Source organism: Bufo gargarizans, chromosome 4 (assembly GCF_014858855.1).
Source record: "Bufo gargarizans isolate SCDJY-AF-19 chromosome 4, ASM1485885v1, whole genome shotgun sequence".
Classification (NCBI taxonomy): Eukaryota; Metazoa; Chordata; class Amphibia; order Anura; family Bufonidae; genus Bufo; species Bufo gargarizans.
In genome coordinates this window covers 290,629,132-290,645,071 of record NC_058083.1, presented here as the reverse complement: position 1 = coordinate 290,645,071, position 15,940 = coordinate 290,629,132, and the positions used below count along the sequence as shown (strand labels likewise).

Below are 15,940 nucleotides of genomic sequence, written 5' to 3'. Positions count from 1 at the left end.
ACAGATTTGATATTTTATTTAAGAGAAAATCTAATTTTTATATAGTAGATATGTTTCTGATGCTCCCTGGGACATTGCCGTGATGTGGAAGGGCACACTTCTTCTTTACTGAAGAATTCAAATTCAGGATGGCGTGTTAAAATGGGTTTTCTAGTTCTGCAGCATATACACATCTATTGCAAAATATACTTGCACTTTGGGTTCAGCAGCACCAAGTGTAAAAACCACTGTAAACGTATGTTAGAGGCTATGCAAAGAAGTATCTCCCAAGACCATGAACCATCTCACCAGCACCACCTACTGGAAGTGGCTCCCTACGACTCAAGATAAAACTTTTCAACAACCTTTGGGAATACAAGCCAGATATCCATCCATAGACAGCTGTTTTGTGGTGCTTGCCCCTCATCGGTACAGAGTGGGATTCCAGCTGGCTCAGTACAATGCCTTGAAAGTGGCTTAGGTAGGGTGCCGAATCTTCTTAAAGAGACCAGTCCTGAATGAGGACTTTTTGAAAGTACCCCATGGTATGGAGACTTATAGGCAATGCTCCATGGGAAACAATATACAAAGAGGTATCTCCCATGAAAGAGAACCAACTCACCAGCGCTGTTAGAGGCTGAAAGAGCATGTCTGTTGCCACAAAGTGATCCTCCACCAACTGATCCCAACCAAGGATGAGAATATCATGCATGCAGGCCAAATGCTACCTAAAGGAACCCTTATGAAAGAGAAGCTAAAGCAGTTTGCTGCAAAATGTTCTGTAATATTAATTCATTTTGGTTATGATTTGTACCTAGTTAAAAGGATGAAAGGTAATAACGATACACCTAATTTACTGACCAGACAGTGACCTCTAGTGTTAGATTTTGCATATATAACTTAATACAACAAATACTGTGTATATATAAATATATATTTATAACCGTTATGAACCAACAGGGCTACGCCCGCATACAAAACAAATACAGTAAGTTTCCAATCCAGAAAAAAATATGGAAAAGACCATACAGAGCTCAGGCAGATTTATTTGCACAATGCAGAACGGAACATTTTGTACAAAGCAGCACAACTTCTCATACATATATTCGGCAGAGAACTGATGTGCCTTCACAAGAGACACATGTTATGTGTATATAAAGTGTTCCAATCGGAAAAGAAAAGGAATATATAAAACATTAAATAAACTACTCCAGTCCTTTACTGAAATCCTGCAAAGAGGACCAGAGTCCTATAATCAGCCTAAACAACCTTGATAGTTTAAGCTGCACTGAAGCTTGTGCTTCAGTTAGAGAGTCCTGAAACATGGTGAAATGCTTTATGATTTCTGGTTACGGTGTCACTCAGTCTTGCTTTTCTTTGGGCTGCTGTCTTCATTTGCTGCAGACATTTTCTTTGCTGGTCTTTTCTTTAGTGCCTTGACTTTACGAGTTTGCAGCTTACTCAGATCCTGTTTCTGCATATGGATTCTGCCAAACTGTGTACCAAATGTGTTATGCGATATGTTCTTCTTCTTCTTTGCCTATTAAGAACAGAGCAAATCATCAGCAAATACTGAGCGGAGAGTAATGGCAGGCTTAGTAAAACAGTTTTGATAAAGAGTAACTGTGTTTTCCAAAACTTTTGATAAGTCAGACATATCAAAGGATTTGAATGGTAGGGGTCAGAGCGGTGAGACTTCCATTAATTACTGAAATGAGGAGAAAGCAGCTCTCTGGCAAGGGTGGTCTCTCTTCAGTAGCTGCAGATGGTCTCAATAGTCTCTGAGCCACTCTTCTCACAGCTAGTGAGTAGAGAGGAGATACAATGATTGACTGCTTCCATCTCCTCATTTCATCAACTGGGGTTTTTATTAGTTAGAGTCCCAACGATCAAAACCTATTAGGGGAGGTGACCACAAGAGAAAACTACTCAGTAGAGAAGCATTTTATGGAGCGTTCGACCCATAATTGAACAGTCCTATCCTACTTTTATTTGGGGGGGGGGGGGGGGGTGTGAAGTGTTTTTTTTTTTTAATTATTTATTTTTTTCTCTTATGGCGTTCACCGCATAGGAGTTTTCTTTCACCTGTATTTCCATTTTTTTCTTTATATTTTACAAAATTGATTTTTTCTACATATTTTGTATATTACCAGCCCGCATATATATCAATAAAGTTTAACACCACAATATAAAAGGTCTAATACATACATTAAACTAAGTGAAGGGAAAAGGGGGCATCCACAAGAGGAAAACACAAAGGGTGACAGTCCATATAAGTAAGGTCATAATAAAGTGCGAAGTGCAGATGTCATTACCCATAATATGCTTCCTCTGGGATGGCGCCAGCCCCGACATGCGTTTTGGCGAGCCAGACGAATATTTGTATTGGACGATATTTTGTATATTGCCCAAACATTACCACCAGGTATCTTGTGACATCTAAAGTTTGAATGTAATTGGTGGGAAGAAGGCATTTATACTGGGGGAATTATTCAGCAATTGTGTCATGAGTAAGAATCTTAAACCCATGATCCGTAGACGTGTGTGTTCGTTTGTAACACTGGACAACTCCTTTAAGGATCAGTAAAATGTTATCCCCTTCTTAGTTCCAGCTCTCTTTTTTGTATTTTTCTTTCAATGTAGTTGTATAAGAATTTTGTGGGACAAGTTGTAGGTTTTATAGGAACCATTTTCAGACTACAAAATTTATTTTTTGTCTGTCGTGAAACAACAATATCGACTTTTTGAGGGGCTTATTTTATAGCATTCACTGTGCAGTGTTGTTCTTGTAGGACAACTTATAGCTTTCACTAGTGCCATTTGTGATGGCGCCCCCCCCCCCCCCCCCCCGTAGAAAACCAATTGGGTGCCATGGTCAAAACTGACCACAGCAGCTATTGGGTTAAAATTTATGCTCAGACTTATAGGAGGGGATAACATGAAGAGTTTATGTCACCCGTTTCCTGGAATGATCTAAACTCATACAAGTACAGGAGGATGATCTGTGAGCCTCCTCTTTCTCCATGTTGCCTGCTCATCCGACTCCATCCTTCTCTACACAGGCTGAAGCGAGAGCTCCAAATACAGCATATGCAGCTCTCATTTCAACCTGTTTGCTGCTATAGGCTTGATTAAGGTCCAATTTTAAAGCAAAGATTCCTGGCTTTAAAACAAGACCAAACTGTATTCTAGCCCAAGATACAACTCCCAGAGTAGACCCTCCTTTGCGGCTACACAGCCCAAGCTGAAATTGTTCAAAATAGTGTTGTCCAGTTCAGTTTGAATCAATCCAACTCATGGGTAATCAGTAGGAGGGTTAAATGAATAAAAGGAGCTTGAGGATTTAAAGGGGTTAACCAAGAGTATAAAGTGTCCCCCATGTGCCGGGCCCCCCACATGAAATATACTTACCCCGCTCCCCGTGGTGCTCCTGGTCCCCACCGCTTCTCCCTGTGCATGGATAAAAACCTCTGGTGTCGGGAAGGAGCAGCCAATGGCAGGTGGGAACGAGCCTCCCTAGCATCGCGGGTCATGCTAGGGAGGCTCATCCCTGCCTGCCATTGGCTGCTCCCCCGACACCGGATGTTTTCATCTGTGCATGAGCAGAAGCGGTGGTGCGGGGACCAGGAGCGCCGCAGGAAGCAGGGTAAGTATATTCCATGTAGGGGGTCCGGCACATGAAGGGACACTTTATACCCTTGGATAACCCCTTTCATTTGTTTTCCTTTCAGTGAGGGAAAATAACTTCTTGTAATAACACAATTTGAATTGGCTTTTAGAAGAAAAGTTGGGTATGCAGTACCTGAAGGGCTTTAGGACGTTTCAGAGAAAGTTTGTAGAGGTCATCAGAAGCCAGATGTGTCCTTCTCATCACAAAATCAAAAGAAGGTCCCATTTCTTCTAGCTCTATTCTGGGTGTTCTGCACCCAGACTTCTTCAGCAGTACCCTGTTCAAGTCAAGAGAAAGCAGTAAGTAAAAAAGAGAAAGCAGATAAGAAAAATAATTAGCACCATACTACCAAGTAATTGTAATACCCTGCTGATATAAGCGGTTGATTAAAGGAATGACAATTAAAAAGGAGATTTTTGTATAACTTACCAGTTAAATCTCTTTCTCGCTCTTCCTTGGGGGACACAGACCTTGGGTATAGCTCAGCTCCCTAGGAGGCGTGACACTAAGTAAAACTGTTAAGCCCCTCCTCCATCAGCTATACCCTCAGCCTGGAGATAGAGGCTACCAGTTGCGTGTCCAAGTAGTGAAAGGATAACAACCAATAACGGAAACAACCAGCCAGCAACCCAACGGGGCGCCAGACCATAACCCTGTAACCAAACACAGAAGGGTGGATGCTGTGTCCCCCAAGGAAGAGCGAGAAAGAGATTTAACTGGTAAGTTATACAAAAATCTCCTTTTCTCGCCCATTTTCCTTGGGGGACACAGACCTTGGGACGTTCAAGAGCAGTCCAAGAAGGGAGGGACCACAAACCCAAGGCGGAACACCACCAGAGCATCAGGAAACCGCTGCCTGCAAAACCAGGCGGCCCAACGCAGCATCCGCTGATGCATGCGTATGCACCCTATAGAACTTTGTGAAAGTGTGCAGAGAGGACCAAGTGGCTGCTTTGCACAACTGTTCAGCCGAGGCCCGATGCCTCTGCGCCCAGGAAGCTCCGACTGCTCTGGTGGAATGAGCAGTGACGCCAAAAGGCGGAGGTCTGCCCTTGGCTCGATAAGCCTCAGACACCGCCAGTTTAATGAAACGGGCAATAGCCACCTTGGAGACCGCCAACCCTTTGCGCGAACCCTCCGGAACCACAAACAGGGAGTCCGTGCGCCGAAAGGACCCGGTGACCTCCAAGTAAATCCTCAACGCCCTGACCACATCCAGACGGTGCAGTTCCCGTTCTCTGGGGTGGGAAGGAGAGGGACAGAGCGACGGAAGGACGATGTCCTCATTGATGTGAAAGGCGGAGACCACCTTTGGCAGGAAAGTCGGGACAGGCCGAAGCACAACCTTATCCTGGTGGAAGATCAGGAAAGGTTCGGAGCAAGAAAGAGCCGCTAACTCCGACACCCGTCGGAGAGACGTGACGGCCACAAGAAAGATGACCTTGCAGGACAGAAGGCGAAGGGAGACCTCCCGTAAAGGCTCGAAGGGGGCTGATTGGAGCGCCGAGAGCACCACATTCAGGTCCCAGGAAGGAACTGGAGGGCGGTACGGCGGAACAGAGTGAGCCACCCCTTGTAAAAAGGTCTTAATTGGCCCTAGAGGGGCCAGGGGACGCTGGAGAAGAATAGACAGCGCCGAAATCTGACCCTTCAGAGAACTGAGGCACAGCCCCAGGTCCAGACCCGACTGGAGGAAGGACAGGATTGTGGGAAGAGAAAACCGGAGAGGTGGGATGCTCCGGGACTCACAGAACCCCAGATAGGACCTCCAAACCCGATAGTAGATCCTAGAGGATACGGGCTTACGAGCCCGGATCATGGTGCGGACTACGTCCGCGGAGAAACCCCGTCGCGTTAAGACGGCGGTCTCAATAGCCACGCCGTCAAACGTAGCGAGCCTAAATGCTCGTGGAAGATCGGTCCCTGAGAGAGAAGGTCTTCCCTGGAGGGCAGTGGCCACGGTGCGTCTGCCAACAGCAACATTAGGTCGGCGTACCAAGACCGGCGGGGCCAATCCGGGGCGATTAGAATCGCGGGGACGCCCTCTGCCGCGATCCTCCGAAGATCCCGTGGCAGGAGGGGAAAAGGAGGAAAGACGTACAGAAGGGAGAATTCGCGCCACGGAAGGACGAGCGCGTCGGCGCCGTATGCCTTCGGGTCCCGTGCCCTGGCCAGGTATAGGGGGACCTTGTGGTTGAATTTGGAGGCCATGAGGTCCACGTCGGGGCGACCCCAGCGAAGACAAAGGGCTTCGAACACCTCTGGGTGCAGGGACCATTCTCCCGGGTCGATGGTGGACCGGCTGAGGAAATCCGCCGCCCAGTTGTCCACCCCCGGGATGTAAATCGCAGATAAGGCCGGCACGTGCGTCTCCGCCCAGAGGAGAATGAGGGTCACCTCTTGCATCGCTGCGAGTGCCTCCCTGATGGTTTATGTATGCCACAGCCGTGGCATTGTCCGATTGGATCCGAACAGGGTGGCCCCTCAGCAGATGGGTCCAGTGTCTGAGGGACAGAAGAATCGCCCTCAGTTCCAGAATATTGATTGGAAGTCTGGACTCAGATAGAGACCAAACGCCCTGGACGGACCGGGGAGGGAAAACCCCCCCCCACCCCCGTAAGCTGGCATCTGTGGTAATCACCAGCCAGTTCAGTGGAAGGAAGGACTTCCCCCTTAGAGGGATATGCAACCACCAGCCGAGGGAAGCTCGAGCCAGGGGAGGCAGAAGAAAGGTCCTGTCCAGACTCCTCAGTGATTTGTCCCAGGCCGACAGAATTGCCCTCTGAAAGGTGCGGAAATCCGGAATTGTGCGAACGGCACCGCTTCGAAACAGGCAACCATCTTTCCCAACAACCGCATGCTGGATCTGAGGGAAGGGCGGTGATGACGGAGGAGACCGCGAACCGACCCGCGAAGGGCCAGACGCTTGTCCGACGGAAGGCGGACCTCCGCCAACTCTGTATCCAGGAGCATCCCCAGGAAGATCAGCCGTCTGGAGGGGGTAAGGGAAGATTTGGGGTGGTTGATAATCCAACCGAACCGCGTCAGGGTCTCCAGAGTGAGTTCCACACTGCGGGATGTCTGAGAGAAGGAGGGTGCCTTGACCAGGATGTCGTCCAAGTATGGGAGAAGAAAAACACTTCTTGAACGTAGAAGGGCCAAGACAGGGGCCAGGACCTTGGTGAACACTCGAGGAGCAGTCGCCAGACCAAAGGGAAGGGCGACGAATTGGAAGTGATCGTCCCCCACCGCAAAGCGCAGGAAGCGGTGATGACATGGAGCAACCGGAACGTGGAGGTATGCATCCTGAATGTCGATTGAGGCCATGAAATCCCCTCTTTCCAGGGAGGCCACTGCGGACCTGAGAGACTCCATCCGGAATCTCTGCAGTTGGAGAAAACGGTTCAGGCGTTTTAGGTCCAAGATCGGACGCACTGAGCCTTCCTTCTTGGGAACCACAAAGAGGTTCGAGTAGAACCCCCTGAACCTTTCCGTCGGAGGCACGGGGGCGACGACACCCTTGTCCATTAGAGAGTGAATGGCCGCGAAGAAGGCGGCCACTCGTACGGGATCTCGCGGAGGACGGGATCGGAAGAAACGGTCTGGCGGAATGGACGCAAATTCGATTTTGTATCCGCAAGATACAATCTCGAGCGCCCATGCGTCTGAGATGTGGGCCCGCCATACGTTCCTGAATAGGAGAAGGCGGCCCCCCACCCGGGTGGGTGGGGGCGCACCTTCAGGCAGAGGGCTGCTGGCCTGTGGGAGCCCGTGCAGGCTGGGACTTGCGCCAGGTAGGTTGCGTCCGAAAAAACGGCTTCTTGCGTCTATCCTGGGCTGGGCCAGAGGAAGAAGAACTGGCCGCGGGTCTAGACCCGGTGGGCTTGCGAAAGGACCGAAAACGGGACGAACCAGCGCGACCACGGGGGGCGCCCATTGGCCTGGACTGGGGGAGGTGAGTACTCTTCCCACCCGTGGCCTCTGATATAAGTTCGTCCAGACGGGTTCCGAACAGGCGGGAACCCGTGAATGGTAGGCCGGCCAAAGAGCGTTTGGAAGCGGCGTCCGCCGCCCAAACCTTCAGCCAGAGTTCCCTCCTGACAGAAACTGCCAGGGCAGAGGAACGGGCAATGAGGGCACCCGCATCAAGGGAGGCCTCACAGACGAATTTTCCGGCCTGAACAATTAGTTGGGCTAAGGAACGGAGGTCCTGAACAGGGACGTCCGACCCTAACTCCCGTTCCAGTTGCAAACCCCATTCAGAGACCGCTTTGCCAACCCAGGCGGAGGCAAAGACCGGTCTAAGGGCCGAACCAGAGGCAGTAAATATGGCCTTGGAGAGGGATTCCGTACGACGGTCCTCAACAGACTGGAGGGAATATCCGTCCTGTACAGGAATAGTAGTGCTTTTGGACAGGCGAGCCACGGGAGGATCAACCTTAGGCGGGGATGTCCACGTGGTCACAGAATCCGCTAGAAAGGGATAACAAATGTCCAGCTTTTTGGGTGTAATAAAGCGGACGTTAGGCCGAGTCCAAGCCTTGGATACCACAGAAGAAAAATCAGCGTGTATGGGAAAAACCTTGGAGGCCTGTTTGGGGCGGAGAAAGGACACGCCGGCCTGTTCAGAGCTGGGGGGGGTCATCGTGTAGCTGAAAGGTATCACGGATGCTAGTGACAAGATGCCCCACCGCGGACGCCAATTTGGACGGAAGCTCTGAGTCCATGTCCACGTCCGAATCCGCCAGTTCTCCCTCAGAAAGCGTATCCCTTTGAGAGGATAGACTTGACTGAGCTCGCACGCATGGCGGAGAGAGCGAAGCATCTGGAGAAGATGTGCGCTCAACCCTTGAACGTTTCTGAGTATGCCGGGCCCTGGAAGATTCGCTGGGAGGCAGGGAACCAGTGGGGGCGGCAGAAACGGTAGTCCCAGCGGGTGCGACAGGGATTGTGGCAGCCTGCGGGAGAGGCGGTCTATCCACGAGACGGCCCACTACGTGTGTGAGGCTTTCCACCGCCTGAGACAGAGACCTAGCCCAGTCAGGGGGTTCAGAGGCACCGGGGGGCGCAGCGGGAAGCGGGCCCTGCACCGGGGCCTGACATGCAAGGCAATGCGGCTCAGATTGCCCACGCGGAAAAAGTTCCTTACAGGCGGTACAGGCATGGTACCAGGGTTTGGGGGCACCTGTGGGATCTGACATGCTGAAGTGTGGTTGTACTCTAATATAGAGACCACAAAGGGTTATAGCAGCTATGACCAGGAGGGTTAGGAGAGGGTTAACTGTCCTACCAGTGCCTCAGAAGAACGTCAGGAGATGGCCCAGATCAGCAGCAGCAGAGAAGCAGTGAACAGCAGTGAGCAGCAGAGAGCAGCAGAGAGCGCCCACAGAAGCCGAGCGATGTACACAGGAGGTTAGAGTCCCCCACCGTGTCCCAGCTTCCTGTCAGGAGTGAGGAAGCGCGGGAAACCTCAGCAGAAAGCGCGGGGAACAAGCTCCGCCCCCTCCAGCGCTTGAAATGTCTCCTGTGAAGGAGAACGTAGCTCCGCCCCCAAAATGACGCGCGGAAGCCCCGCCCCCTGCCGGGACCGCTAAGCCCCGCCCCCCGTTCTCGGCGGGAAGGGGGAGAGAGAGAAGAGAAAAATGGAGTCAGCCCCGAATGAGGGGGAGGGGGGGGGGGGGGGGAAAGATAGCAGCGTGGGGGGGAAAAGCGTGGGGGTGCTGAGGATGCTGCTGTGCTGCATTGTCCTGCAGATGAGCGCTCAGAATGAGCGACCACGGGTGCCCCCCTTACCCAGAGGGGTAGATGCTGCAGATAGGGACGGGGTATGGGCTGGAATAGCCATCTCACCGTGCGACGTCTTCACCCTCAGTCCTTTCCAGCAGGGTCGCCCCTTCAGCCACTGGCACCGCAGTGGCAGGAAGCTGGAAGAGGGGCTTGGCGTGCGGGCGACCCCCTAGCTGGCGGGATGTAGGGGAGCCATTGCTGCCCAGATCCTCCTATTGCTTCTGTGGGGGAGGCAGCAGTGCAGATAAGTTGGCACTGGCGCAGCTCAACCCCGGGAGAGCAGAGAGGTCAAATGCGTCTCTGGTATCCCTAGGAAAAAATAAAATAACAAAATTAGAAGAAAAAGTAAAAATAACAAGGAGAAAACAGCCCTGCAGTAGCAGGGAGTGTCTTGCCTCCTTGGACACTAAGCTAAAACTGGTAGCCTCTATCTCCAGGCTGAGGGTATAGCTGATGGAGGAGGGGCTTAACAGTTTTACTTAGTGTCACGCCTCCTAGGGAGCTGAGCTATACCCAAGGTCTGTGTCCCCCAAGGAAAATGGGCAAGAAATAATATTTTAGGGGCTTGTGGTACTTACAACTATACATCACAATGTAGGTCAAGAGTTTAATTTACATTTCTTTTTAAATAAAGTTGTTTTTATTGATTTTCTCAATTTTTTTGTACATAAACAGAGATAAAGGGATTGCTCTCTCAACAGGGGCGGTGCTGACAGATTCTCTTGCAGACCACAGGGTTAAAGTCCAAATTATGCTTTAGTTTTCATTACACTCTGGCAATACAGGCAAACCTCAGTTATAACTCACTGGGTAAAGTGAAGGTCCAGCACCAAAAAAAAAAAAAAAAATACCTGCCTGTCTGGGCTCTGGCTAATACAGTAAAGATCCTAGCTCACCTATTGAAAACAGATCACACAGAGAAATCGGCTTCTCTAGCCAGCAGGGCAGCCAGCTTCCCAGACTTTCTCCAGGCATCACTCTCCCCAGACTGACAGTCTGGACTATGCTTTATTTTCCCTTAATGATCCCAGCTGGCGATCCCTCAGGCTAGGGGAAAATCTGCCCCGGAAGAGGGTGGACTGGGGAGGTCCCTCTACCAAGCCTACCTTCCCCAGTCCAATAAAATCCAGCCCATAAACTTAACAAGACTGTCTCAGAGACCAATTTTTACTTTCTGGATTTCATATACCTCACCCAGTTGAGGAACCTGGGTGGGATATATACCCCTTCCAGGACTTTACCATACACATTTCTGTTCACCTTACTACATATCCCTCCCCAACCCCCTTCTCCAGACCAGAGGTCTGCGTATTTTTGGCCAACAAACAGTGTATCCTGGACAAAGCATCCGCGTTCCCCTGTAATTTCCCTGGCCTATGTTCATCCTTCAAATTAAAATTTTGCAGGGAGAGAAACCACCTGGCCACTCTTGTGTTTCTCTCCCTGTTTTGTTTTATCCAAGTTAAAGGAGCGTGATCTGTTACCAACTAAAATTTTCTACCCAGCAGGTAATATTTAAGAGACTCCAGAGACCATTTATTGGCTAGACATTCTCGTTCCACTATGGCATAAAAAAATTTCTGCCGGGGTCAACTTCCTGCTTAGGTACATCACTGGGTGCTCCTCCCCATTCATCACTTGTGACAGGACTGCTCCCAAGCCTGTCTCAGACACATCAGTCTGGATCAGAAACTCTCTTCCGAAATCCAGGGAAATGAGCACTGGCTGTTGACAGAGGGCAGACTTTAGGCTTTGAAAGGCCTTTTCTGCCTCTGGGGTCCACTTCACCATTACGGATTTAACGCCTTTCGTTTAGTCAGTCAATGGTGCTGCCATTGAGGCGAAATTCGCTACAAACCGGAAGACCCCGACTTGTTTTTTTAGGGGCCTAGGCCAGTTTTGTATAGACTCTACTTTATTGATCTGGGGTTTAACGAGCCCTTTACCAATAATGTAGCCCAGGTATTTTGCTACCTCTAGACCCACTGCACATTTCTCAGGGTTTATGGTTAGGCCAGCATCACTAATGGAGTCTATCACTGCCTGTACCTTCCAGAGGTGACTTCTCCAATCAGATGAAAAACTGACCACGTCATCAAGGTAAGCGACAGCATAGTCACGATGTGGCCTCAAGATTAGGTCCTTCAACCTCTGAAATGTAGCGAGGGCTCCATGTAACCCGAAAGGCATCACTGTGTACTGGAACAGCCCCTCTGGAGTAGAGAATGCTGTCTTTTCTTTTGCATCATCTGATAATGGTATCTATCAATACCAGTTTGTAAAGGTCCAGGGTCGTGATGTACATTGCTTTCCCAAGCCTCTCAATCAGTTACCTACTCTGGGCATGGGGTACGCATCAAATTTTGACACCTAATTTAGCGTCTGGAAATCATTACAAAATCTCCAAGTCCCAGTGGACTTCGGGATTAAGACAATAGGGCTTGACCACTCACTGGTTGATTCCTCAATGACCCCTAACTCAAGCATGCGCCTGACCTCAGAGGATACCGCTTTTCTGCACGCTTCTGGTATCCTGTAGGGCTTTAGATTCACCTTGCTGTGGGACTCAGTTCTCACGTAATGTTTTATCAGGTGGGTACGGCCTGGTAGGTCAGAAAACCTATTTTTCTGTAGAAACTCCTTTACTTCTTGTTTCTGGGGTAGACAGTGCCTCACTAATTTTTACCGGGGGAATTGGTGGTGACACCTCCTTTATCATGGTCTGTGTGGCCACCAATGACTCCCGATCTTTCCATGGCTTGATTAGATTTACGTGGTAAATCTGGAAGGGTCTTCTCCTTCCTGGTTGGTGCACCTTATAGTTCACCTCGCCCACTTTTTCCACAATCTCGTAGGGACCCTGCCACTTTGCCAGAAACTTACTTTCTACAGGGGGAACTAAATCCTGTCCCCGGGATTAAAGCCCCTTACCTTGGCAGACCTGTTATAGATTCTGCTTTGAGCCTCCTGAGCTCTTTAACTATGGGCATCATGGTCGCTATCCGGTCTTGCATGTCAGCCACATGTTCTATGACGCTCTTATAGGGAGTAACCTCAGTCTTCCAAGTTTCTTTAGCTACATCGAGTAAACCCCTTGGGTGACTGTCTCCCTAGTAGAGAACAGAAGGTATAGTAGGAGGCAGTTCCAGTCCCGAGCATCCTTTTCTATCACTTTTTTAACATCTGTTTCAGGGTCTTGTTAAACCTCTCGACCAATCTGTGTCTGGGGGTGATCCATATCTGGGTGATTTTGAACACCTTGCACAACTCTTTCATGATCTATATACACACACACACACACACACACACACACATACACACACACACACATACACACACACACACATACACTGGTGTCCCCTAGCTAAGTTAAATATAGGACCCATCAAATCCATGGCAATTCTTTCAAAGGGTACCTCAATGATTGTTAGAGGCACTAAGGGACTCTGGAAATGTGAAGTCGGGGCAGTTATCTGGCAGGTGGGGCAGGACTCGCAGTATAATTCTACTTCATTGTACACTCCAGGCCAGAACAATCTTTGTAGTACCCTCTCCTGTGTTTTGCTAACACCCATATGACCCCCAAGTACGTGGTTATGTGCGAGATCTAGTACCATATGTCTATAGGGTTTTGGCACCAGAAGCTGCTCCACAATTTCATTGTTGCATTTGTTAACTTGATGCAGCAGGTTTCCATTCATTGCAAAATGTGGAAATTTCTGGTCAGCTTCTGGTACCTGTGGTACACCATCTATCACTAACATTTCCGTGAGCACTCATGAGTGGGATCTCTCAATTGTTCCGTACCAAAGTTACCCTGAGACACCCCTAAGTCCAACATATTTTCCCCAGTAGGGGAAGCTTCATCTTCCCCAGCTAACAACTGCAATAGAGAAGTATCATTATCAGGTACGTCACATAACCCCAAATTTTCACCAGACATTTCAGTTAGGCCTCATGCACACGACAGTTGTTGTGTTCCGTTCCGCAAAATGGGGTTCTGTTGTTCAGTGATCCGTTTCAGTGTGTCTTCCTTTATTTTTGGAGGACCTCCAGACATGAAGGCAAGTTAAAAAAACATCTAAGTCAAGTTTGCCATGCAAATGATAGGAAAAAAAACGGATGCGGAATCTTGTGTGCCTCCACGATTTTTTTCACGAACCTATTGACTTGAATGGGTCCGCGAATCGTTTTCCGTGAAAAAAAATAGGACAGGTTATATTTTTTTGACGGACTCAAACCACGGACGCAGATGACAAACTGTGCATTAGCCGAGTTTTCAACAGACCCATTGTAAGTCAAAAGGTCCGCAGAAAATCACGAAAAACGGAACAACGGACACAGAATGAAACAACGGTCATGTGCTTGAGGCCTTAGGGTCCATTCACACGTCCGTTGTTTCTTTCCTGATCTGTTCCGTTTTTTGCTGAACAGATCTGGACCAGATCTGGACCCATTTATTTTCAATGGGTCCTGAAAAAAAAATCGGACAGCACAATGTCAGATTTTTTTTCAGGACCCATTGAAAATGAATGGGTCCAGATCTGTTCAGCAAAAAACGGAACAGATCAGGAAAGAAACAACGGACGTGTGAATAAACCCTTAACATGACATCTTCACTTCGCACCTTATCGGCAACATTGCTTTCAATGGTCTCTTCCTTTAAACCATTGTATTCAATGGGCAACAACTTCCAAAACAAGGGAAAGTCCCGGCCCAATATCATATCATGCATAAGTCTTTTTACGACCACGACTTCATAGGTTACAATCCCAGACGGATTCTCCAGCTTAACCCGAGCCACCGGGTATGATTTTGCATCCCTATGGATGCACAGCACATTTACTCTTTTGTCCGGCACATAATTCCCAGCCACGAAGCTGGCATGCACTAAGGTGACCAGACTACCGGAGTCCAACAGAACCACGACGGAGCAGTCATTCATCACCAGGGTACACATCTGTGGCTCAGTCTCTTAGTCATGGTGAAGCCGCACACACCGACACAGCATACAGCGACTGTCTCCGGCTACCTGCACACTCCATGAGGTCAGAGGGCAACAGGCAGCAATGTGTCCCCACTCACGGCACCTCTAGCACTGAGGCGTCACGAGTCTCCATTTTATATAACTGCGATTTGTATGTCTTTTTGGTGTGGCGTGATTTTTATGGTATTAGTAAAAGGTTACGTTTTAATTCCCTATATCCTCCTGATTAGGGATTCTATAGTTTAGGATAGATAGAAGGCACCCTGAGGGGAGTCCCGGCGCTGTGAGCCATGGTCCCCATATAGACTATCTTTTGATTAGTTCCTCTTTTATAGTATACTCTCTCTAGCCCAATTATCACATTCATATGTGCAATAAACTCCTCTTTAGTTTGTACATTGGTACTGATCCAAAATGTGGCTATTAGTTTCCTAACCTGATATAGTTGTCTACTTATACCAATACTAAGACGCTCTGTGGAATCATCTTGTAATAGGCCCAATATACATGTCAATGGCTCAGCTGGAAGTCTAATTTTATATACCTCAAAAATAATATGCAGTATTGCTCGCCAGAAAGGGCCTATGACCGTACATTCCCAAAACATGTGGATTATGTGTGCTTCAGGGATATCACATTTAGGGCAATTAGAAGTATCACGTATACCCAGCCTTTGGAGGCACATGGGTGTCCTGTATACCCTATGTATCGGATACAGCTGTGAGAGTGGGCGTCTCACACAATGATAGCAAGGGACCCCAGGATAGCACCTCTGACCATTGTGAATCGGTTAAAGGACCTACATCTCGAGATCACTTTTCCCTTACTATTAGTAAAAAGTGCTCCTGACAGAATGAGAGCAGTAGTTTAGAAGAGACAGATCACTCCCTTAGTCTTCCCCCCCTATCATAGAAGCCTGTATGGTAAGATCAGTTACCATCCCCTGCACTGCCAAGGCGTGGCGTAACTGTAGGTACTGGTAAAAGTATTTATTAACTTTAAATTAGATGATTAATTGCAACTTTGATTTCCAGCTGAGAGATGGCTTTCTTGTTTCTCAGTGTCTCATCCATATTTATCCCAGACTGATTTAATAATTGCCAATGCTGAGCCGAGTATTTTGATTACTACAGTGGGATCTCTCCCTTTTAGTTCGTTGGATTTTGCTTGTGGTGATAAAGGCAAGATCCAATTTTGTTGGAGGGGATAAGGGGGGGGTTGTTCCTTGGAAACTTGATACATTTTGGCTTCCTGTGCTAGCTAATGAGGCATGTTTGCTGGTCCTTTGAGTTTTTTTTTTTTGGTTGCTAACAATCTGAGGTCTGCATCGAGGAGCAGACTGAAAACTTAAAGTGGCCCTGGAAAAAAGTTTAAAGTGGCCCCATGTTGTAGCCGGCTCTAAATTGACAGAAGGCAGGACCGACACAAATAGGAGGAGAAAACAATACCATATTAGGGTCCATTCACACGTCCGCAATTCCGTTCCAAATTTTGTGTAACGGAATTGCGGACCCATT

At 48.6% G+C, this 15,940-nt stretch overlaps 1 protein-coding gene across 1 annotated transcript in view; it reads right to left on the bottom strand.

Moving 5' to 3' along the window:
• Positions 1-1,007: 1,007 nt before the first annotated feature.
• RPF2 (ribosome production factor 2 homolog) overlaps positions 1,008-15,940 on the bottom strand; it is a 53,376-nt gene continuing 38,443 nt past the window's right edge. Inside the window, exons 9-10 of the mRNA XM_044290775.1 lie at positions 3,782-3,926; positions 1,008-1,519 (exon numbers count right to left, since the gene is read on the bottom strand). Coding sequence (XP_044146710.1) covers positions 1,337-1,519; positions 3,782-3,926 — 328 coding nt within the window. The 3' untranslated portion in view covers positions 1,008-1,336. The remainder of the gene's footprint in view (positions 1,520-3,781; positions 3,927-15,940) is intronic.